Source organism: Cervus canadensis, chromosome 28 (genome assembly GCF_019320065.1).
Source record: "Cervus canadensis isolate Bull #8, Minnesota chromosome 28, ASM1932006v1, whole genome shotgun sequence".
Taxonomy (NCBI): domain Eukaryota; kingdom Metazoa; phylum Chordata; class Mammalia; order Artiodactyla; family Cervidae; genus Cervus; species Cervus canadensis.
Window position 1 is genome coordinate 26268808 of NC_057413.1, and position 24166 is coordinate 26292973.

Genomic DNA, 24166 nt, shown 5'->3' on the forward strand with positions numbered 1-24166 from the left:
CAAGAGTCCAAAATGCAGTACTTGGGTGCAACCTCAAAAAGAACAGAATGATCTTGTTTTGTTTCTAAGGTCAACCATTCAACATCACAATAATACAAGCCTATGCCCCAACTACAGATGCTAAAGAAGCTGAAGTTGGCCACTTCTGTGAAGACTAGAGGACTTCCTAAAACTAACACCAAAAAAAATACGTCCTTTTCATCATCGGGGACTGGAATGCAAAAGTAGGAAGTCAAGAGATACCTGGAGTAACAGGCAAGTTTGGCCTCAGAGTACAAAGTGAAGCAGGGCAAAGGCTAACAGAATTCTGCCAAGAGAATGCACTGTTCATAGCAAACACCCTTTTTCAACAAAACAAGAGAAGACTCTACACATGGACATCACCAAATGGTCAATACCAAAATCAGATTGATTATATGCTTTGTAGCTGAAGATGGAGAAGCTGTATACAGTCAGCAGAAACAAGACCTAGAATTGATTGTACCTCATATCATCAGCTCAGCTCCTCATAGCAAAATTCAGGCTTAAACTAAAGAAAGTGGGGAAAACCACTAGGCCAGTCAGGTACAACTTAAATCAAATCCCCTATGAATATACAGAGGAGGTGATGAGTAGATTAAAGGGGTTAGATCTAGTAAACAGAGTGCCTGAAGAACTATGGACAGAGGTTCGTAATATACAGGAGACAGTGAATTGAACCATCCCAAAGAAAAAGAAAACAAGAAGGGAAAGTGCTTGTCTGAGGAGGCTTTATAAGTAGCTGAGGAAAGAAGAGAAGCAAAACCCAAGGGAGAAAAGGAAAGGCACACTCAACTAAATGCAGAGTTCCAGAGAATAGCAAGGAGAGACAAGAAAGTGTTCTTCAATGAACAATACAAAGAAAAAGAGGAAAACAACAGAGATCTCTTTAAGAATACTGGAAATATCAAAGGAACACTTCATCCAAAGATAGGCACAATGAAGGATAGAAACAGTAAAGACCTAATAGAAGCTGAAGAGATCAAGAATAGATTGTAAGAACACACAGAAGAACTGTACAAAAAAGATCTTAATGATCCAGATAACCACAATGGTGTGGTCACTCACCTAGAGCCAGACATTCTGGAGTGTGAAGTCAACTGCCAATAGGAAGTTTACAGTTAGGAAGCACTGCTGCCAATAAAGCTAGTGGAGGTGATGGAATTCCAGCAGAGTTATTTAAAATCCTAAAAGATGATGCTATTAAAGTGCTGCACTCAATATGTAAGCAAATTTGGAAAACCCAGCAGTGGCCACAGGACTGGAAAATGTCAATCCTCATCCCACTTCCCAAGAAGGGCAGTATTAAAAAACGTTCAAGCCACCAAACAATTGCACTCATTTCCAAAACTAGCAAGGTTATATTCAAAATCCAGCAAGCTAAGCTTCAACAGTATGTGAACTGAGAATTTTCAGATGTTCAAGCTGGGTTTAGAAAAGGCAGAGGAACCAGAGATCAAGTTGCCAACATTCACTGGATCTTAGAGAAAACAAGGAAATTTCAGAAAAACATCTACCTCTGTTTCATTGACTATGTTAAAGCCTTTGACTGTGTGGAACATACAAACTGTGGAAAACTCGTAAAGAGATGGGAATACCAGACCATCTTACCTGTCTCCTGAGAAACCTGTATGCAGGTCAAGAATCAACATTTAGAACCTTGTATGGAACAACTGACGGGTTCAGGATTGAGAAAAGTGTATGACAAGGTTGTTTATTGTCACCTTGTTTATTTAACTTATATGCAGAGCACATCATGCGAAAAGTTGGGTTGGGTAAATTACAGGCTGGAATCAAGATTGTCCTGAGAAATATCAACAACCTTTGATATGTGCATGATACCACTCTAACAGTAGAAAGTGAAGAGGAACTAAAGAGCCTCTTGATGAGGATGAAGGAAAGTGAAAAAGCTGGCCTAAAACTCAATATTTAAAAAACTAAGATCATGGCATCCAGTTCAATCACTTCATGGCAAATAAAAGGGGAAAAGGTGGAAACAGTGACATATTTCCTCTTCTTGGACTCTAAAATCACTGCGGATGGTGATTGCAGCCATGAAATTAGAAGATGATTGCTTCTTGGAAGAAAAGCTAAGACAAACCTAAACAGTATGTTAAAAAGCAAAGAGATTATTTTGCCGACAAAGGTCCATATAGTCAAAGCTATGGTCTTTTCAGTGTCACATACTAATGTGAGAGCTAGACAATAAAGAAGGCAGAGCACCAAAGAAATGATGCTTTTGAACTGTGGTGTTGGAGGAAACTCTTGAGAGTCCCTTGGACAGCAAGGAGATCAAACCAGTCAATCATATAGGAGGTCAACCCTGAATACTCATTAGAAGGACTGATGCTGAAGCTAAATCTCCCAAGACTCTGGCCACCTGATGTGACCAGCTAACTTGTTGGAAACGACCCTGATGCTAGGAAAGATTGAAGCAAGAAAAAGGGGATGACAGAGGATGAGATGGTTGGATGGCATCACCAATTCAATGGACATGAACTTGGGCAACCTCCAGAAGATGGTAAGGGACAGGGAAGCCTGGCGTGGAGTCATGAACAGTCAGACACGACTTGGAGATTGAACAACAACAAAATTCTGAAAATCTCAAGTATTAAAAGAAAATCATCTCACTAGAGGAAACAAAACAGACTTATGTTAAACCGTCAAATACTTCTGTCATTAAGAAATGAGAAATGCCTGGAAGTTCTAAAGGAAAATTATTTTCTGTTAATAAATACATACCTTTGCAAAATCACAATCAGGTACAAAGAAAGAATATAAGTACTGTTAGACATGAAAAGATGCAAAATGTACCTACCACATACCATTTTTTTGGAAGCTGATTAAGAATGTGAATTAGTAAAGTGAGGTTGTTAATCAGGAAATAAGAATGTACTTGAGGAATGACATCAGCAACATGATCTAAAAAGAGTCTTTTCACTCGTATCTCCCTCTCAACAACAATTTGACATTCATCCCTGGACAAAGAAGTCTTTGTGGGAGCTATGGAATCCAACATCATATGCTAAAGAATCCAGGAGGGGTCTCGCCCACCCATGCATCACATAAGAAGCATACAGACCTTGGTCATGGCTAGGGACCCTGAAATAGCCCATAAACTGGCTTAGAGCTTCTTAGCTATGATCTGGAAGCCCCTGGAGAACAACCTTAGACACTCTGTGGAAGTCCAGCTTTCCAGTGGAGAACTTCAAGGACACCACTGGAGCAAAGAAATATAATTTGGACACATTGGAGAGAGTAGGAGGAAGAGCCTCACTCCTCCTCAAGGCAGCACAGTTTGATGCCAAGAAGGACCTTCTCAACCCATGAATTATCCTGGAGGGGAAAGTGAGGACTTGTGAGGAAACATCTGTCTTCTTCAACTGTGCAGGAAACTGCCAAAGAGATTCATTTCTCTCTTACCCTATCCAGAGTACCATGTCATGAGCTACATAACTGGGGTGGGAAGAGGCTGGTAAGGTGGCAGATAGAACTCCAGGAAGATATGAAAAAGGCACAGATTCCTCAAGAAGTCTACTAACAATCCACTGGGGATGCCTCATCATTGGATCCCGTCAACTTGCCCACAGTTACTCCTAACAGTACATGCACCTCCCCCATACACACTCCATGTTGTGTCAGCTCCCTGTGTGTACTCTTGACAGCAGCGAGAGTGAGCTCTGGCAGACAACTAAAAAGTAGCACAGAAAGCCAGTCCAAATCTGTAGGCCAGGGAGAGAACAGGAACTTGAACTTCAGCTCCATTCTTGGGAAAGCAAAAGGGAAGCTGTCAGCATCCAGCATGTTGCATTGCAGAATCAAGATAGGCATACAAGTTCAAGAATTCTGTCACAGGAAAGAACAAGAAGTGTGGTGCAGGCACATCCATAAAAGATCTGAAAGGGTCTCAGAAGTCCCAGAAGTACCAACAAAGAAAAAGATATTATAGGAAAACTGAACGAATGTTTTGGCCAACCCAATATTTCTTTCCCAAAGTCAGCTAGTAAAAACTAGCATGGATGTGAGAGTTGGACCACAAAGAAAGCTGAGCACTGAAGAACTGATGCTTCTGAAATGTAGTATTGGAGAAGACTCTTGAGAGTCCCTTGGACTGCAAGGAGATCAAACCAGTCAATCCTAAAGGAAATCAGTCCTGAATATTCATTGGAAGGACTAATGCTGAAGCTGAAACTCCAATACTTTGGCCACCTGATGCAAAAACTGACTCATTTGAAAAGACCCTGATCCTGGGAAAGATTGAAGGCAGGAGGAACAGGGGATGACAGAGGATGAGATGGTTGGATGGCATCACTGACTCAATGGACATGAGTTTGAGCAGGCTCCAGGAGTTGGTGATGGACAAGGGAAACCTGGCATGCTGCAGTCCATGGAGTCCCAAAGAGTCAGACACGACTGAGTGACTGAACTGAACTGAGAGGAATGATTGCTACTTCAAATGCAGAGACAGAAATGCAAGACTTCAATAAACATGAAAAATCAAAGAAACATATCACCAAATAATCAAAATAATCTTCCAGTAACTGACACCAAGACATGGAAATCTATAACTTACCCAGTAAAGAGTTTAAAATAGCTCTTTTAAAGAAACTCAATGAGTCACAAGAAAACACAGTAAGACAATTCAGTAAAATCTAGAAAACAATACATGAACAAAATTAGAAGTTTAATAGAGAGATAGAAATCATAAAAAACAGAAATTAGGAATATGAAAAATATAATAGATTAAATGAAAAATGCAGAAGTGTCGAGAATAGAGTGTATCAAGCAGAAGAAAGAATTAGAAGCTAAGAACTTTGAAATTATCCAACTGAGAGTAAAACAAAGAAAAAAGAATGAAAAGTGAAGAAAGCCTAGATGATCTATGGAATACCATCAAATGTAACCTTCTGTGAATTACCAGGCGTCCCAAAAGGAGAGAGAGGAAAAAAGGAACCAAAAGCTTATTTAAAGAAACAATGGCCGAGAACTTACCAAATCCACGGAGAGAGCTGGATATAAGTTCGCGAAGCTCAAAGGTTAAGAAACAAATGCAACTTAAATAGATCTTCTCAAAGACACATTATAAAAAAAAACTGCAAAAAATCAAAGATAAGATAATCTTAAAAGCAGCAAGAGAGACTAAGCTGGTAATTTACACAGAAAACATAATAAGGATATCAGATTTCTCAACAGAAAATTTACATTTAAGGACAGAGAATGATGACATATTCAAAACTTGCTGAAAGAGTCTGGGTCATGAGGTAGCTGAAGGAAGATCATGAACTCACCTCCTCCAATGGACACACTCAGTCTACAGCTACAAATGAAATAATTTCCTCTAGAAGAAAAAAAAAATCTAAAAATCAGTTCAACAATGCCTGCACATCAGGCAAATGAGAGGAAATCCACATCAAGGCAGGAGAGGGAGAGTCATAAGCTTGCCATAAACCCCACCCTGAGCACAGCAACCCACAGATGGGAAGGAACTCAAAACCAAGAGCTTCTCCTGAGGAGCAAGGGGTGTGATCACAACAACGGGCATCCCAACTGTTAAGACCTGCACCTAAAAGTTAAGCCTCCCCAACATCTAGCTTTGAAAGCCAGTGGGTCTCATGTTTTGAGTGAACTCAAAGTGGCTCTCAAAGGAATCACACACAGACTCATTTGACCCAGTCCCAGCGCAGAAGCAGCCATTTGAAAAGCATTCACACTTTATGGGAATGAGGCTCATTTGATGACCTTAAAGTGTCAGCCTAAGGGACAGGGACCTGCTGGGATACTCTCCCAGGACAGAGGCTGGCAGGCACCATTTTGCTCTCTCTTTCTTCTGTGCTAAAGTGGGCAGGCATCTATTTTTTTATTCTAGGAATTTTTTTTTTTTTCTTTGCAGAGGTTCAGTCTTTAACTCCTTTGCATCACTGTAGCCAGTAGGTGCTGGCTTTACACTTTCCCTGTGCCACCCTCCAGAGCACCACTATGTCATGCAGGTGAGCTTTCGCATAGGCTGGGTGTCCCAGTTTTTATGCTTGCCACTCAGAGCATGCCTTTGGATCACCTGGCTCTGGAGGCCATGGAAGTTTGCAGTCCATCGGAGCACTGCACAGCGAGCAGACTGAAACACACTCCCAGTCTTTCTAAGAAAGAGGCCTATTTTTTTATCCAGGAGCTTTGGTATGAAGGCAGGTTTCTGGTTTGACACAGTTCTGGGGGGCTATAGAGGTGTTTTCATGAATCAGAAGCCAGTAGACAAAATCTTTGCACACTTCCCCTGCCTTGCCCCAGCTCACTGGTATCTCTCAGAAAACAGCTTATATATTTGTCTGGTGCCCTAATTCTTCCAGCTGGTACCAGGAGATAATTCTACATTGTCTGGTTCTGGTGACTAATGGCACTTAGGCTCATGGGTCACAAAACACTATACCAAATGTAGAGAAGTTCTTAAATAGTTACCAACCCAGGGCACAGCAAGAGGCAACGATATTTCTGTGAAAGAGGTCTATTAGCTTACCACCATAGCTGTAGCCTGAGGGGTAGGTTTCTAACCAAACACAGATCTAAGGATGACTTTAACCCTTTCCAGAGACCTTTCAGGGTGGCATTATCATTTGACTCTCCCCTGCCATGCTCCCCAGTGCCAATGGCTCTCAGAAGGGAGCTCTTACACCCATCTGGGGCCCTGGATTTTGTGGCTGCAAGATTCAACATCTATGTGACACATCACATTAACAAATCACAGAATAAAAATCATGATTATCTCAATAGATGCAGAAAAAGCTTTTACAAAATTCAACACTTGTTTATGATAAAAATTCTCAACAGAAGTGGGTATAGAGGCTTCATGTGCTGTTCTAAGTCACTTCAGTCATGTCTGACTCTTTGTGACCCTAGGGACTACTGTAGCTGGCCAGGCTCCTCTGTCCATGGGATTCTCCAGACAAGAATACTGCAGCAGGTTGCCATGCCATCCTCCAGGGGATCTTCCCAACCCAGGAATCAAACCCACATCTCCTGTGTCTCCTGCGCTGGCAGGTGAGTTCTTTACCACTAGCGCCACCTGGGAAGCCTCAACATAATAAAGGCCATGTATGACAAACCCGCTGCCAACATCCAGAGGCTCAAACAGTAAAGAATCTACTTCCAGTTATATTAATAATCTAGGTAAGTCCTGAGGATGTAATGTGCAGCATGGTTACTACAGTTAACAATACTCTATTGCATATTTGAAAGTTGCTAAATCTTTTTAAGTTTGACTATGCCTTAATTGTTTTGACCCACGATAACTCACAAACCTCTCTGTGACACAAAAGATTGTCATGGGTAGTCCTCATTTCATTCAAAATATTGTAAAGATTCCACTATTTGCAATTCTATTATTTGAAAGCTAAAATAGTCCACAAATGTCTTTGCTACTGCTGCTGCTAAGTCGCTTCAGTCGTGTCTGACTCTGTGTGACCCCATAGACAGCAGCCCACCAGGCTCCGCCATCCCTGGGATTCTGCAGGCAAGAATACTGGAGTGGGCTGCCATTTCCTTCTCCAATGCATGAAAGTGAAAAGTGAAAGTGAAGTTGCTCAGTCATCTCCAACTCTTCGAAACCCCATGGACTGTAGCCTACCACGCTCCTCTGCCCATGGGATTTTCCAGGCAAGAGTACTGGAGTGGGGTGCCATTGCCTTCTCCAACAAATGTCTTTAACAGGACACAATAAACTTCAACATGTGGAAATATGCTAATGTGACTGAATGAATGAAGACATAGCTGCAGCTTTCAGGGCTGGAGTACTGCTCTGCCTTCTGTATCTTATGTGACATCTCAGTTGTGACACAGGATGTCTGTTAGCTAGACATTATAGTGATCATTTTGTAATATAAACAAATATTATATCACCATGCTGTACACCTGAAATTAATGTTATATATCAATTATGCCTCAATAAAAATTCTTAATAAACAAGAAGGCTCAAGGTACAGATACTTTATATTCATGTTTAATTACAACATACTCTATAACCAGGTAATGGTTTCAATGTGCTTCCCTTGAACCATCTGCAGAGGGAGAATGGAAACAGAAAAATCCCTAGGGGTCTCAGTAGATGCTGTTGGCAGTGCACAGGCAGAGGCCCCAGGGTCCAAGCAGGAAGCAGCATCACAGTCAAATCCTTAGGGCAGGGGTCACAAGGGGTGACCTGGTGACTGTGTCAGAGTTAATATAAGACAGACTCTGATCTCAGAGGAGGACAGGCTGAACATGGGAATGAAAATGGGAATAGAAAAAATTCTCAGGGTCTGAACAGATGCAGTTGGCAGCACACAGGAAGGTGCAGGAAGCAACATCGTTACAGCCAGATCCCTGCTAGGGCAGGTGGCCACAGGAAGTGACCTGGTAACTGCATCAGAGTCACTATAGGGTCTGATCTCAGAGAAACAGGCTGACAGGCAGCTGGGAATTCTGACCAAGAACAGGCAGCTATTACAGAAGAACGAAATCCAATCTCCATCAAAGTATCCTCAGAAGTCAGCGCGCAAGCCCTGTAGAAGAGAGAGTGATCACACCCAGCACCCTGAGGGAGGCGCCCCTCACCTCCTCTAAGGTCCCTGCAGCATCGGACAGAGAAAGCTGAGCTCCAGGGTATGTCATCATCACCTCCCTACATCTGGATAAAGGTGAACCTCCCAAAGAGGATGCAGCACTCCAGGCTGACAGATGTGTGGGAGGCTGGGGAGCAGTGGTTATCCTTCTGGGGAATATGAAGATTTCGATCTTTTCAGTCAATTTAATGATAACTCACCTTCTTTAAATTTATTTCCTCCCTATCCATCAATCACAAGGTCTTAACTGCCCAAAGCTAAAATCCCCCAAATGAATGAAACAGTCACTGGAAGAAAGGGAAGTCAGTGCTCTGATCCTCTTAAAAGAGGAAGCTTTTAGAAAAGATTCTGTGAGACAATGATGAACTTTAAGGAAGCCCTAGAATGAATTCCACCTGCCAGTTTTGTGGCAGGGCTACCTTCAATCAGTAAAGTAAGACTTCAGTGTTTCCCTAGGTAGTTTGTTTCTTCCTGCCACCACCTTAACCTCCTTTATTTTAGGGTCAGGAAAAAGAGCTACATCTAGAGCCTCCCTGAGAAGAGGGTCTCAGTCAAAGTCTTCCCCATTTCCCCAGAGCTCCTTACCCTTCTGGCTCCTGTGACGGACAATGAGGCCCAGCCCGAGGAAGATCAGCCCCAGCACCAAGCCCCCAACACCACTCAGCATCTTGCTCTGGGCAGATTCAGACTGTGACCCTGGGGAGCAGAGCCTGAGAGTCAGCGTTTGTGTCCACATCCCACAGTGTCCCTTGAGAATCCTGAAGTCCAGTCTGAGGTACAGGAGGTGGAAGTACCAGGGGAACTCAGTTCTTCATTCTAACCACCCCCAGGTAAGGGACCCAGCAAAAGATCCTTGGACACAGCGGGCAAGTGAATGAGCAGGGAAAGCAGATCCCTGCCCCTCAAGGACACATTCATAACCTTGGACCTGTCAATCCTGCAGAGCTCCCTGGGCTGGGCTCTGGGGCCATTGTGTGTGCAGTGAGCTCATGTATCTGGAAAGACAATGTAATTAGGCTCTTCCAATGCCCCTGCTATGAGGTATGAGCACTCTTGTGTCCTGTGATTTCAGTAGTGATGCCGGGGACAAGAGGTGAGATGGGATGAACCCAGGAAGCTCTGCCCACCCCTGTCCTGTGGGGCCCACAATGAAAGGAAACCAAGTGCCCTTACGCCACTCCACCATGATGGGGCTCTGGAGGCTGGGGTGCTCTACGCGGCAGGTGTAGACATCTCCTCGCTGGGGGGTCATTTCCAGCATCACGAGGATCTGGAAGGTCCAGTCCCCATTTCTAATAAGAGGGGTGGACACAACTCCGGCTGTCTCCTCCCGGTCATTTCGGAACCACCGAACCTTGATCTCGCCTGGATAGAAATCTGTCACCGAGCAGACCAGCAGGTTGTGGTGGTTTAGAGCCTCAGTCCTGGATGGGGAGATGGTCACTGTAGGTTCCACTGAGGGAGGAACAGACAGGAAAAGACACAGTAAGACATGAGACCACACAACACATCTCCCAAGGAGAAGAGTCCTTCCTCGGTTCCAGAGTGGGAAGATCCCTGCATTCCAAGTCTTGGATTTGGATCCAAACTTATCCATGTTATTAGCTTGAATAGAAACATTCATCAGTTTACTCTTAGGAGTCTCAAGAGATAAATGTCATCATTCTATGTCACCATTCTTTGTTGACACTGATAAAAATGAAGCACTTTTAAATTATAAATTGCTATATTATACAGGCTACTATTTATTAAAAATTTTAAAATAAAAAACCCAGACTTGTTTTCCCCTACACCTATTAAAGGTCCCCATCAGGATTAGCTCTAGTGACTTATGCGAGGTTAGTCCCAGTACTCCTCACTGTAGAGAAAATCCAACTGTTTTGATTCTCATATGCTGGTCATGAAATGATCAACACAAGTCATGGAATAGCAACATGGACTGAGAATTAAGAAAGCACAGACATTCCTGCATGCGTGCATGCAAAGTTGCTTTAGTCAAGTCCAACTCTTTCAACCCTATGGACTGTAGCCCGCCAGGGTCCTCTGTCCATGGGATTCTCCTGGCAAGAATATTGGAAAGGGTTGCCATGCCCTCATCCAGTGGATCTCCCTTAACTAGGGATCAATAAACATTTCTACGTACAGTAAAATAGGACAAGAGTGACCATCACATCCTTCCTACAAAGCAATTCTTCTCAAACGGGCTACATGTATAACCCTCAGCGCTGTAACACAGAATTTGAGAGCAAGAGCACTTCCCACATATTGCTGGTCAACAAAGCATCTCTCTCAGCTTTAGCCTTATCTTACCTCCAATGCCATTCTGTGGTGAACACCCCACAGAAATCTACATAATTAAAAACATACACTCTGTCTCTACTTCATTTATGCCACATACGCAAAAGTGAAAGTTATGTCTGACTCTGCAATCCCAAGGACCATACAGTCCATGGAATTCTCCAGGCCAGAATATTGGAGTGGGTAGCCTTTCCCTTCTCCAGGGGATCTCCCCAACCCAGGGATTGAACCCAGGTCTCCCACATTGCAGTTGATTCTCTACCAGCTGAGCCACAAGAGAAGCCCAAGAATACCAGAGTGGGTAGCCAATCCTTGGTCCAGGGAACTGTCCCGATCCAGGAACCAAATTGGGGTCTCCTGCACTGCAGGTGGATTCTTTACCAACTGAGCTATCAGGGAAGCCCAATACATACACTACATACACTCTGCCTCTACTTCATTTATGCCACATATACTTATTTGATTAATCTGTTGATTCACTTATTCATTCATTCAACAATTATATATATGACAATTTGGATTCTCTGGTAATCCAAAGATAACAGACCATAGTCCCTGCTTTTACAGACTTTGCAATCTAGTAACAGAGACCAAACACACACACAATGTTACAAACTTAGTCAGTCAGTCAGTTCAGTTGCTCAGTTGTGTAGGACTCTTTGCGACCCCATGGATCAAAGCACACCAGTCTTCCCTGTCCATCACCAACTCCTGGAGTTTACTCAAACTCATGTCCATTGAGTCAGTGATGCCATCCAACCATCTCACCATCTGCTGACCCCTTCTCCCCACGTCTTCAGTGTTTCCCAGCATCAGGGTCTTTTACAATGAGTCAGTTCTTTGCATCAGGTGGCCAAAGTACTGGAGTATCAGCTTCACATTCAGTCATTCCAATGAATATTCAGGACTGATTTCCTTTAGGATGGACTGGTTGGATCTCCTTGCTGTCCAAGGGACTCTCAAGAGTCTTCTCCAACACCACAATTCAAAAGCATCAATTATTCAGCACTCAGCTTTCTTTATAGTCCAACTCTGACATCCACACATGACTACTGGAAAAAACCAAAGCTTTGACTAGACAGATCTTTGTCAGCAAAGTAATGTCTCTGCTTTTTAATATGCTGTCTAGGTTGGTCCTAGTTTTTCTTCCAAGAAGCAAGCGTCTTTTAATTTCATGGCTGCAGTCACCATCTGCAGTGATTTTGGAGCCCAAAAACATAAAGTCTGACACTGTTTCCACTGTCTCCCCATCTATTTCCCATGAGGTGATGGGACCAGATGCCATGATCTTAGTTTTCTGAATGTTAAGCTTTAAGTTAACTTTTTCACTCTCCTCTTTCACTTTCATCAAGAGGCTCTTTAGTTCATCTTCACTTTCTGCCATAAGGGTGGTGTCATCTGCATATTTGAGGTTATTGATATTTCTTCCGGCAATCTTGATTCCAGCTTGTACTTCTTCCAGCCCAGTGTTCCTCATGATGTACTCTGCATATAAGTTAAATAAGCAGGGTGACAATATACAACCTTGACATACTCCTTTTCTTAATTGGAACCAGTCTGTTGTTCCATGTCCAGTTCTAACTGTTGCTTCCTGACCTGCATACAGGTTTCTCAAGAGGCAGGTCAGGTGGTATGGTATCTCCTTCAGAATTTTCCACAGTTTACTGTGTGATCCACACAGTCAAAGGCTTTGGCATAGTCAATAAAGCAGAAATAGATGTTTTTCTGGAACTCTCTTGCTTTTTTGATGATCCAACGGATATTGGCAATTTGATCTCTGGTTCCTCCGCCTTTTCTAAAACCAGCTTGAACATCTGGAAGTTCACGGTTCACGAATTGCTGAAGCCTGGCTTGGAGAATTTTGAGCATTACTTTACTAGCGTGTGAGATGAGTACAATTGTGCGGTAGTTGGAGCATTCTTTGTGATTGCCTCTCTTAGGGATGGGAATGAAAATTTTCCAGTCCTGTGGCCACTGCTGAGTTTTCCAAGTCTCAGATGTTACTCATGGTCAAATACAACACACTTCCTTATCTATTCTACACATCTTATCCTCTACCTCTCCAGTTGTTTCACTGCATCTCCCTCATTCTCTTAGTGTGAAACTATAGTAAATATTTCATACATGTTTTATTTATTTGATAACACATTACATACTCTCATCTTCTTTTACCCCCTAATTTCCTTTTAACATTCAAGTGAGTTTAATCACTAGCTGCCGACCTATTCCATCTCCTTGCTTTTAAGAGTAACTTCCTTGTTCAGAAATCAGACATGATTATCATGTGTGTTCTTTATAGAAAACATTCTGAGATTCTTGCAGAAGTTGGCCTGGGTGCAGAGAAAGCACAGTGCAGAGAAAGCACTGTGAACATAAAGTATAACTGGAACTTACTGAGGTCAGGAGGCAATCTTGTCACCCCAGTTACATGGTACTCATGAGTCATCATCTGGAAAGAATCATGTTTTCAATTGGGACTTAACTCTTGTTTAGGTCCTCCTTGCTGGAGTCTGATTTAAATCTTGGTCAGGTATGTGGACTTACAACATCTGTTCATCTCAAACAGATTGGGAGTGAAAAATGAAGGTCACAAGTTCAAGAGGGAAATGTTAGAGTAATGTTGATGGGAAAAGAACTGAAGTAGCAAAAAATATAAGTATATATTAATACTTGGTATCATTAGGATGAAGAAGGTAAGAGAGTGTAAGGTAAGCTAAAAGTTATGTGAACATGTATAGATAACACTGAGGTCAAACTAGGGATTAATCAGTGAGTTTTCAATCCACTCAATTTATCATTTTGTCCCACCAATTTGAAAATAGGCAGGAACAGACTCACACTGCTGTCTCTGGTCATAACTGGCTTTAAGGAGGCTTTGCTTCCATTAAACTCTATATACATTAGTAAAGAACATGATGACTGTATTGGGAGACACTTCAGGACAGTGAATAACTGTGTAACTACTTAAACTGTTAATGTGTACCAACATTAGCATATATAAAGTGTTGATGCTGTTAACACCCAAGGTTGTTGTGAAATTAAGTGGCATAATACAGACAGTATTTGGTAATATAATTGTCTAGAAATAGGTGCCCATTAAATGGGTATAATTAACTTTCAGAAGGTGTACCCCTGAGGTGGATGGTGATGTTGGGGGCGTAGAGGGAGAGGATAGGGTTTAGGCCAAAATAAACCTGAAGAAATTTTTATTTAATTAAATGTCATAGACTTATTTACCCCAAAATTCCAACTCTTTTTATTAAGCCATTTGTTGAGCTTTTCTAAGAAATTGTAACTCAGCCTTACAACACCATTCAAGTGTTGTTTCTATTTTTAGTAAACACTTTTTTCCTCTGACTTTACCTTCACAAATTCTAAGTTGTTAAGATCCAAGTCAATAAGAGTTAACTTTAAAGGGTTAAGTAAAATAGTAAAGAATCATTAATAAAATCCGTTTTTAAGGCTCTGTTTACTTGTTTTCTCTTGAACCTAAATGGATGGAAAACCAAGTACATTTATGCATTAATTTAACAAAAGTTTATGGAATTCACACTACCTGCCAATGTGTCAACAGGCACTCGGTAATAATTAACACCGTCCCTTACTGGAAAGAGGTCCAGAACAAGTGATACAGTGACATCATTTAAGAAACCAAGATTAAGTTGAATAATGACGTGAAACCAATAAGTGAAAAAGGTATTATTTCATGACTGTAATGTATCACCACGTGCGCACGGTGCCCTGAACTAAGCAATGGAGCAGCCCTAACCAGGCGGAGCGGTCAGACCTCGGGAAGCAACACACCAAAGGCGCGAGCGAGGTGGGAACAAGCTGCGTTAGTGGAGAGAACTGCCCAGCACGCGGCCTTCAGAGGTGACCACACTGGGCCGGCCGCGCCGCCTCTGCGGGGAGAGGTCCAGGGCTGCGAGTGTCCATTCCCCATAGCGCCCTCGGCCCCCGCCCCGCCGCGCAGGTGCCCCGGCCTCGCTGTCCCCTCCGCGGGCCTGGGGACCCCGCCCCAAGACCCGGCCCCTCCCGGAGCTGAGCCTCCGAGGGCAGCCAGCACTCACCTTGCCGCTGCAAGGATGTGATGAGCTCCACCTCGTAGTTGTTTCTGCACACCGTGTCCTCCTCGGCCCGCACCCGCTCCAGTTCGCCCTCCTGGCTGTTCCAGTACTCGGCATCCGGTCGCCCCAGCGGGGTCACCGCCCGGTACTCGTTCACGTCGCTGTCGAAGCGCACGTACTCCTCCCGGTTGTAGATGTATCTGGTCACGTGCCGCACCAGCTCCGTCCCGTTGGTGAAGTAACACAGGCCCTTAAACTGGAACAGGAAATCCTCTGCGGGGAGACAGCCGCTGGGTCAGGCCTCAGCCCCACAGCCCCACGCGGCGGCCGCTCGGCCAGATGGGGAGGTGCCGGCCGCCGCAGGCTGCGTCCGTAAACCTGAAACCCGCCGCCTCTCAACCCCTGTTCCCTGCGGCCCGGCCCTGTGCCTCCAGCTGTGGACCCGGGTCCTCCAGCAGCTCTTCCCCGGGCCTCCCGCCCCCTCTGAGGGCTCCCTGGATGTGAGGAGGCAGTGGGACCTCAGTAAACTGAGGAGGCTGAGAACTCAGTAAACGGGGCTGTGTCTGTCGGGTTGATTATCCACCCCTCTGTGCTTAGAGGGATCAGGATGTTCGCACAGGAAATCTCAGTTTCCCTTGAACTACTGAGAACCTCAGAGGCAACACCCAAGAGTTCAGGCAATGACAAAAGAAGTGGAAAAAAGAAGTTTGTCCTCAGCCTGAAAGAAAGTGAAATCAAATCGCTCAGTCGTGTCGGACTCTTTGCAACCCCATGGACTGCAGCTCACCAGGCTCCTCCATCCATGGAGTTTTCTAGGCAAGAGTACTGGAGTGGGTGGGTTGCCATTTCCTTCTCCACGGAATCTTCGTGACTCAGGGATCGAACTCGGGTCTCCCGCTTTGCAGGTAGACTACCGTCTGAGCCATCAGGGAATCAGCTTGACGGACATAGATTTTCTCTTTGTCCCCGGCAAAGTGTCTTCCTTACAACACCTGGGTTTACTCCTAGTTTCTGCCACCCCCACTGACACCTGTGTGGTTCAAAGGAACCAACAACTTCCCAGTCATAGAAAGGAGCATTTTAAAAGCACAGACTTTCAAATGAGATAAACTGGATTCCAATTAAACTGAGATAGTTACCAGCTTGGGCAGGACCCTTAACAGAGTATCTATATCATAAGTAAAATTGTGGAAAAAGTCATTATACCTACTGAAAGGTCACGCTGACCGCAGGCAGGAAGGCGCCAGCCAGAAAATGCTGACAGGGAAGCCCCCCCGCCGAAGGGTCTCAGATAAGCCCGACAGACATCCACCAATCAACAGCCCGTTGCCAGGCAGACTGATGGACGCGAAGGCGCCAAGACTCCAGCCAATCAAAAAACTGACGCGGGACCTAGAGGTCCAATCAGCACCTTGGTCCCGCCACTTCCGTATCCCCCGGGGTATATAGGTGTCGCCCCGCCTCCCTGCAGATTGCAGACTCCCGTTTTTTCCCTTGCTCACGCGTGGGAGCTGTGCCCGGGAGCGATTGTCCAATAAAAGCCTTTTGATACTCCGGCGCCCCTTTGTCTTGTCGCGGTGTTCTTACATCTGGCGCCCAACGTGGGGCTCGAGGTGAGGGCCCCGGCTCACGCCGTGCGGGCCCCCTGGAGCTCCACCGCCGCGGCCATATGTGCCCCAGCCACGGACCGACCTCCCAGACGGCAGACGACGGGGTAAGTCCCTCCGGCTGTGGATCCCGCCGCCCTGGACGACCACTTCCTAGGGCCAGATAACCAGTGCGCACATATCGGGCCCTCCTCCGACAGCTGTGCCTCCTCCCGGTTCTCAGCTCGTGCCAAAGACGTCCTAATCGGCTGAGTAACCCCCGGTCTCTCTCGAGACCTCTGGCTGCCTCTGTTTGCCCGGGGATGCCTGGACAACAGAGGCTAGCCCCCGGTCTCTCTCGAGACCTCCGGCTGCCCTCTGTTCGCCTGGGGACGCCCGGACAATAGAGGCTAGCCCCACGTGGTCGCCATGGGGTCCACGGCCTCCAAACCCGAGTCCAATTGGTCTAGCCAACCTAAAAAATCTGAGGTTAGCGGGCTACGTCCGGCCAAAACGCCTCACTTTTTTCTCAGAGGCTTGGCCTCAATCCCATTGGCCCCCCACAGGGACGCTAGACTTTGATGTCCCCTGTGATCTAGATAATTACTGTCGGAGATCGGGAAAATGGTCCGAGGTCCCTTATGTACAGGCTTTCTGGACACTGCGCTCCCGCCCTACCCTTTGCACAACATGCTCCCCGACCCAAATTATGCTCACCGTGGCTCCTAAATGGCCCGCCTGCCCAAATCCAGACCCCCCTCCCAAAGAATTGCCAGGTCCTGAGTCCTCTGCCTTCTCTATTCCCCCAGAAGACCTGGTCGCCCCCCCGCCCTATGCTTCTCTGACTCCAGCAGTTCCATCCTCCACTCCCACTTCTCTGACTCCAGCAGTTCCATCCTCCACTCCCACTTCTCTGACTCCAGCAGTTCCATCCTCCACTCCCACTTCTCTGACTCCAGCGGCTCCCTCCTCCACTCTTCACTCCCCTAGCTGCCCCAACAACACCTCCCCACACCTCCTCAATTGATACACAACCAACTGAAACTATACACCCTTCTCCTACTCCCATTCTCTATCCTACATTACCTCCCCTAACACCCTCCCCATCACCAGTCAGCTCACACACACGGTCCCATGGACAGCTGTCCCGAGATTCTTTTCCCCGTGCCCCGGCGCCCCTACTCCCTCTGAGACAAGTAGCCAGAGCCGAGGGCTTGGCACAGGTCCACGTCCCCTTCTCCCTCCAGGACCTGTCTCAAATCGAGGCCAAGCTTGGTCATTCTCATCCGACCCTACCCATTACATCAAGCAGTTCACCCAACTGACCCGCTCATACGCCTTAACCTGGAAAGATATCTATGTGGTCTTAGGTTCCACCACCACCCCAAAAGAGCGACAAGCCATCTGGACGGCCGCTAGGGCCCAGGCCGACCAGAGACACTGCGCTAACCCCTCTCCCGAGCGCCCCCAGGGGCCCAGGCAGTCCCCGACACAGACCCTAACTGGGACTATCAGGAGACTGGGGGAGGTGAACTCAGGGTCAGATATATGGTAGAGTGCCTCCTGGATGGCATGGAAGCCGCTTCTAACAAAGTGGTCAACTTCCTCAAGCTAGATGAGATCACCCAGGGCCCTGATGAAAACCCTGCTATGTTCTTAAATAGGCTGACAGAGGCCCTTATCCAATATACCCGACTGGCTCCAGACTCCCCAGCTGGAGCAGTCACTCTGGCCAATTGTTTTATCTCTCAATCCGCCCCCGACATCCGAAAAAAACTGGCCAAGGCTGAGGGCGGCGCTCAGACTCCCATACGAGACCTGGTAAAATGGTCTTTAAAGTTTACAATGCCCGGGAAGAAACTGCAGAGGCTAGTTGCAAAGCCAGACTGAGACAAAAGGCCAAACTCCAGGCCAGCCTCCTCAACCAACAAACCCAGGCTCTGGTAGCAGCCCTGCAGCCGGCAACTGGCTCGGGCCCACAAAAACCCCCACCTGGGGCCTGCTTCAGATGCGGCAAAGAGGGACACTGGGCCAAAATGTTTCCTAACCCAAGACCGCCCACAAGGCCCTGCCCAAAGTGCAGGCAACGCGGACACTGGGCGAGTGACTGTCCCTCGGGCTCTCGGGCCCTGACCCCAGGGGGTAAGGGACCAGAGCGACCCAGGATGACTCCGAGCCCAGACCCCGCCCTACAACAACTGCTGACCTTTGATGAAGACTGAAGCCGCCCAGACTCGGGAACCCCAATAACCCAAGCCGAGCCCAGGGTAATGCTCCAGGTAGCGGGTAAGTTGATCGACTTCTTGGTTGACATGGGGGCTACCTATTCAGTCCTTCCCTCTTTCGGAGGCACCTTGCGTCCTTCCCGGGTCTCGGTAATGGGAAAGCCGTCACAGCCTTTAGAGACCAAGCCCTTAAACTGTCAATTAGACAATTGCCTATTCACCCACTCCTTTCTAGTTATTCCCTCCTGTCCGACCCCTCTGCTAGGGAGAGATATTTTAACAAAACTCAAGGCCACACTTCACCTAGCCCCAGGGCCTTTCCCTTCCACAGGCAGATTCCTACTGCTACTCACCGGGTCCTCTAGCTCCCAAATAGATCCCCAGGTTTGGGACACCGAGATCCCAACAATTGCCCAACACCAACCCCCAGTCCTCATCCACCTAAAAAACCCCACCTGTTTTCTGGCTTGGGCCCAGTTCCCCCTGTCCCAGCCAAACCTTCGAGGGCTTAAGCCAATCATTGACTGCCTCCTGGGACAGGGCCTACCGGTCCCCACCTCGTCCCCATGTAATACCCCCATCCTTCTGGTCCGTAAGGCCTCAGGAGCCTACTGACTAGTCCAAGACCTCCGGCTTATCAACGAGGCCGTTGTCCCTACACACCCACTGGTCCCCAACCCCTATACTTTATTGTCCCAAATACCCACGGGCACCACCCACTTCACGGTAATCGATCTCAAAGATGCATTCTTTTCCATCCCAATCCACCCCGACTGTCAGTTTCTGTTCGCCTTCACCTGGACTGATCCTGACACCAGACAGGCCACTCAACTCAGGTGGACGGTCCTGCCTCAGGGGTTTCGAGATAGCCCTCATTACTTCGGCCAGGCCCTGGCCCGGGACCTGGCCCTCTGCCCTCTTAGCCCTAGTACCCTACTCCAGTATGTAGATGACCTCTTACTATGTAGTCCTTCCGAAGATCTCTCAAAACAACACACCACAGCTCTCCTTAACTTCCTGGCCTCCAAAGGATACCAGGCCTCACAGGCAAAGGCCCAACTCACCCAGTCCTCAGTTACTTACCTGAGATTACAAATTACCCCCACCACCAAGGCCCTCACAACCGACCGTTGCCAACTTCTCTGGTCTATCCAGCCTCCAACTAATGGAGACCAAATCCTGTCTTTCCTGGGCCTGGCGGGATTCTTCCGCCATTGGGTTCCCAACTATGCCTCACTGGCAAGACCCCTCCATACAGCAGCAAAGAAAACCCCAAAGGGGCCACTCTCCTCACAAAACGAGGTCACCCGAGCCTTTCTCACATTACAGTCTGCTCTGACATCTGCCGCTCCCCTTTCCCTGCCTAATCCAAACTACCCTTATCATCTCTATACTGATGAAAAGGGGGAGATAGCCTTTGGGGCCCTGGTACAGCCAGTGGGCTCTGAGTTACTGCCTGTCGCCTTCATCTCCAAACAACTAGACCCCACTGCCAGGGGATGGTTCCCCTGCCTACGGGCACTGGCAGCGGCAGCAGCGGTTTGCATGGACACAAAAAAGTTACTTCAAAATCAACCTCTAACCATTTTCTCCCCTCACTGCCTCAGTGACCTCTTGGCTTCCAGATTCCTCTCTGACCTCAGTGACTCCAGACCGTACATCACTCCTGCCTGACCTGCGCAATGATCTCTCCTCAAGGAGGGCTCCGGCCCCCCCAAGAAACCCACCAGCTGAGAAGACATCTGCCAGGTTAAGATTGGCAGGTGGACTTCACTCACATGCCCAGACACCGGGCTTATCGTTATCTGCTGGTACTCGTGGACACATTCTCAGGGTGGGCCGAGGCCTTCCCTACCTCCTGCGAAACAGCCACAATAGTGTCCGAAACGCTGGTCAAACACATCATCTCCCGGTTTGGACTCCCTAGCTCCCTCCAATCCGATAACAGAACTGCTTTTGTTTCGCAGATAACCTACCAGGGCTGCAGCCCTCAACATCACCTGGCATCTTCACATCCCATACCGACCCCAGTCATCGGGTAAGGTAGAACGGGCCAACGGGGTCCTCAAGGCCCACCTCGCCAAGCTCGCCTCAGAAGTGCGGCTCTCCTGGGTCGACCTTCTCCCCTTGGCTCTCACCCACATCCGCACAACACCGCACTCAAAGACAGGTTTGACCCCCTTCGAACTGCTGTACGGCAGGCCCTACCTGCTGACCCATCTGCTCCCAGAAAAACCACCTCCCCTGGCCAATTATTAGCCCCTCTTCACCCGCCTGTGCGCCTTACTCAGGGAACACGCAGATCGGGTCCTGTCACAACCTGGAGACGGTGACGGCTCCATCAGACCACTGTCGCCCGGGGACCAGGTGCTACTCAGGACCCTGTCTCCTGGGCCCCTCCAACCTCGTTGGACGGGTCCTTACACAGTAGTCCCGACCACCCCCACTGCACCCAAGCTCTCAGGCCTCGAACCCTGGTACCACGTGACCAGGCTTAAACGAGTCCCCCGCCCCGGCCTTCCAGAAAGAGATCCAGGCTTAGACTCGGGTCCAAAGGCTTCGCCAGGACACACATACCAGTCCTCTCTAACGGGGCCCACAAAACTAAAAATCTCCCGGACCCCCTTCCCATCAGCAGCCAAAGAATGACAGATACCCTCCTATTGCTTGTTCTCCTCGGTCAGACCTATGGGGGATTTAATGACCCGGCTAAGGCGAGGCAAATCCTGGCCAGGCAAATGGGAAAGCCTTGTGACTGCACCAGGGGAACTCTCTCCCAATATCCCCAGAGAAGGGTCAGACACGTCCAATCAGTCAACTGCGGAGACAAAATGGCTTACAACTGTATAGGGTCGGGATACGAGTCTTCCTCAGATGGGTACTCACACATTAGAAAAGCCAATTCATGGCAATGCGTTAACACCATCCAGACCCCAGAACCCCTGCCCCCAGGTCAGCAAAAAATATAGACCTCCTCACCGCCCGAGTGGACAGCATATGCCTTTTCTTACAGGGAAGATGCTGTTTCTATGCCAACTGCTCCGGAATAGTCCGGACTAAGATTAAAGAACTACAGGACGACCTGGAACAAAGGCTCAGACAGCTCCAGGAAAGCCCCTTCTGGACCGGACTCAATGGTTTACTCCCATACCTCTTGCCCTTTCTAGGCCCTATACTCCTGCTGGTTATGAGCCTCACCATAGGCCCCTGCCTCCTCCAATTTGTTTTTCGCAGGGTCCAAGAAATAGCGCAGGCCGCGACCAGACGGGCTATGATACTAACAGCTTACACTCAACTCGATCAAGAAGACATAGACCCACCTCACAATCCTACATAAGCTGACCTTTCGTCCCGACCGGCCCTGACCCCCACGTCGCGCCCGTCCAGCAGGAAGTAGCCTGAAGACAAACGTCGCCCCTTGTCCTATACCAAAAAGGCCGGGATGAAAGCTCACGCTGACCACAGGCAGGAAGGCGCCTGCCAGAAAATGCTGACAGGGAAGCCCCCCCACCAGAAAGGTCTCAGATAAACCCCAGGGACAGACATCCACCAATCAACAGCCCGTTGCCAGGCAGACTAATGGACGCGAAGGCGCCAAGACTCCGGCCAATCAAAAAACTGACACGGGACCTAGAGGTCCAATCAGCACCTTGGTCCTGCCACTTCCGTATCCGCAGGGGTATATAGGTGTCGCCCGCCTCCCCGCAGATTGCAGACTCCCGTTTTTTCCCTTGCTCGCGCGTGGGAGCTCTGCCCGGGAGCGATTGTCCAATAAAAGCCTTTTGATACTCCGGCGCCCCTTTGTCTTGTCGCGGCATTCTTAAACCTACATGTAGGGCTTTTAGGAAGACTGAGAGAGAATTTATATTAAGATATTAATCCTGTGTCTGAAGTGAATGATTTCTCAATATTTATATCATTCTGCTCTTACGTTCTCTTTGCTCCTAAATCTGGTCCATCCCCACTAAGTCTCTGAATCCCACTCAAGTCACTGCTGCTGCTGCTGCTAAGTCGCTTCAGTCGTGTCTGACTCTGGGCGACCCCATAGAAGGTAGCCTAACCAGCCCCCTCCTCCACCCCCCATCCCTGGGATTCTCCAGGCAAGAACACTGGAGTGGGTTGCCATTTCCTTCTCCAACTCAAGTCACTACTTGACCATAAATCAGTGAAACTTGAGGCTGTTTCTGTCTGTGGTCACCCAGGGAGCTCCTCCAACACTAGGAGTTACTTTCATAAACCCTCCACTCAGAGTCAGGACTGTAGAGTCTTTTCCTCAAATTCTGAACGTACAGAGACTACTACTGCCCTACATTTCCCACCAACCCAGGATCCCACAGTATTTAGTCCAGACAAGATCTTGGGGGACCCTGAAATGACAACTTTTGCTGTGTTTTCTTTGGAGAAATTTGTATCTTCTAAAAAAGGGGGGGAGAGATACCCATGCTCACTTTGTCCTAGCACTTATAGTAGATACACACTTTGTCTCCTCCTGCCTGTTACACCCAGGCTCAAACCTGTAAGAGGGGGATTGTCCTTATCTTGTCCTTAGAGGGTGGAAATGAGAATGTAACATAGCCCTCATTCCCAATGGAAGGAAATGTGTGATGAAAGACAGTATCCTGAGATCATACCCCACCCCAAGGGTCCCTCAGAGCCTGCTCCCCAGAGTGGTGGCTCCAGGGAGCAGCTGCCCTGCACTTACGTGGAGAGTCTCTGCCCTCAGCCCCTGGGGTGCTCAGCACCGCCAGTGTCACCATCACAGCTGCTGTCCAAAGGCCTCTGGGGATCCGCAGAGCCACCATCCCAGACATAGTAGAGAACAAAAGAAGAAGTAATGGTAGTCAACTCAGCAAGAACCTGGTGGATCTGGTGAGCCCACTTCACAGAATAAAAGTCTATGGGAGCTCCCATGTATGGCAGGATTGGAGAGTCCCTAGGAAAGGAACCAATCAGAACTGGAGCTGAAATACCTCATCTGTCCCTGGGCAGACGTTATTTTTGAAGGTTCTCAATCTAATGCCTGGCACTGTCTTCATCAAATTACACTGAATAAACATTTCAGGTGAAGATTTTCTCTCAGTTATAAAAGCTCTGAAGATTGAAAGCCTCAGGAGTTTAAAGAATGAAAAGAAAAAAAGTGATTCAGAAGTAGACTTGTCTGTGATATTTACTTAAAACCTATTGTTTTGGGGTTTTGGGGTAGGGGAAAATAAGTGGGGATCATATTTCAAGGAGATACAATTATTGTCACAGAGATGCTCACCTTATTAGCTTAGACATCCTGAGAGGTCTTAAGATGCTGTGGGAAGAACAGAGCTCTTGAAGGAAATGGTTTTGGGCTGCAGTTCTACCACTGATATGCTTTATGACAATCAGCAAAATAT

General features: G+C 47.3%; 1 protein-coding gene across 7 annotated transcripts in view; it reads right to left on the reverse strand.

Moving 5' to 3' along the window:
* The window catches only part of LOC122429360 (boLa class II histocompatibility antigen, DQB*0101 beta chain), a 174375-nt gene extending 150695 nt beyond the window's left edge, over positions 1 to 23680 (reverse strand). The window contains exons 1-6 of one of the 7 annotated variants that reach the window (XR_006265965.1): positions 23485 to 23675; positions 14975 to 15244; positions 9780 to 10061; positions 9192 to 9302; positions 8388 to 8546; positions 5303 to 5306 (exon numbers count right to left, since the gene is read on the reverse strand). Coding sequence is in view for 5 of the 7 variants with exons in the window: in XM_043449604.1 (XP_043305539.1) it covers positions 8533 to 8546; positions 9192 to 9302; positions 9780 to 10061; positions 14975 to 15244; positions 23485 to 23593 (786 nt within the window). In the remaining 2 variants the exon portion in view is untranslated. Of the gene's footprint in view, positions 1 to 5010; positions 5112 to 5302; positions 5357 to 7992; positions 8547 to 9191; positions 9303 to 9779; positions 10062 to 14974; positions 15245 to 23484 lie in introns of those variants that run through there. The other 6 variants (XR_006265964.1, XM_043449604.1, XM_043449599.1 and 3 more) reach the window with 6 other exon arrangements.
* Positions 23681 to 24166: the final 486 nt, after the last annotated feature.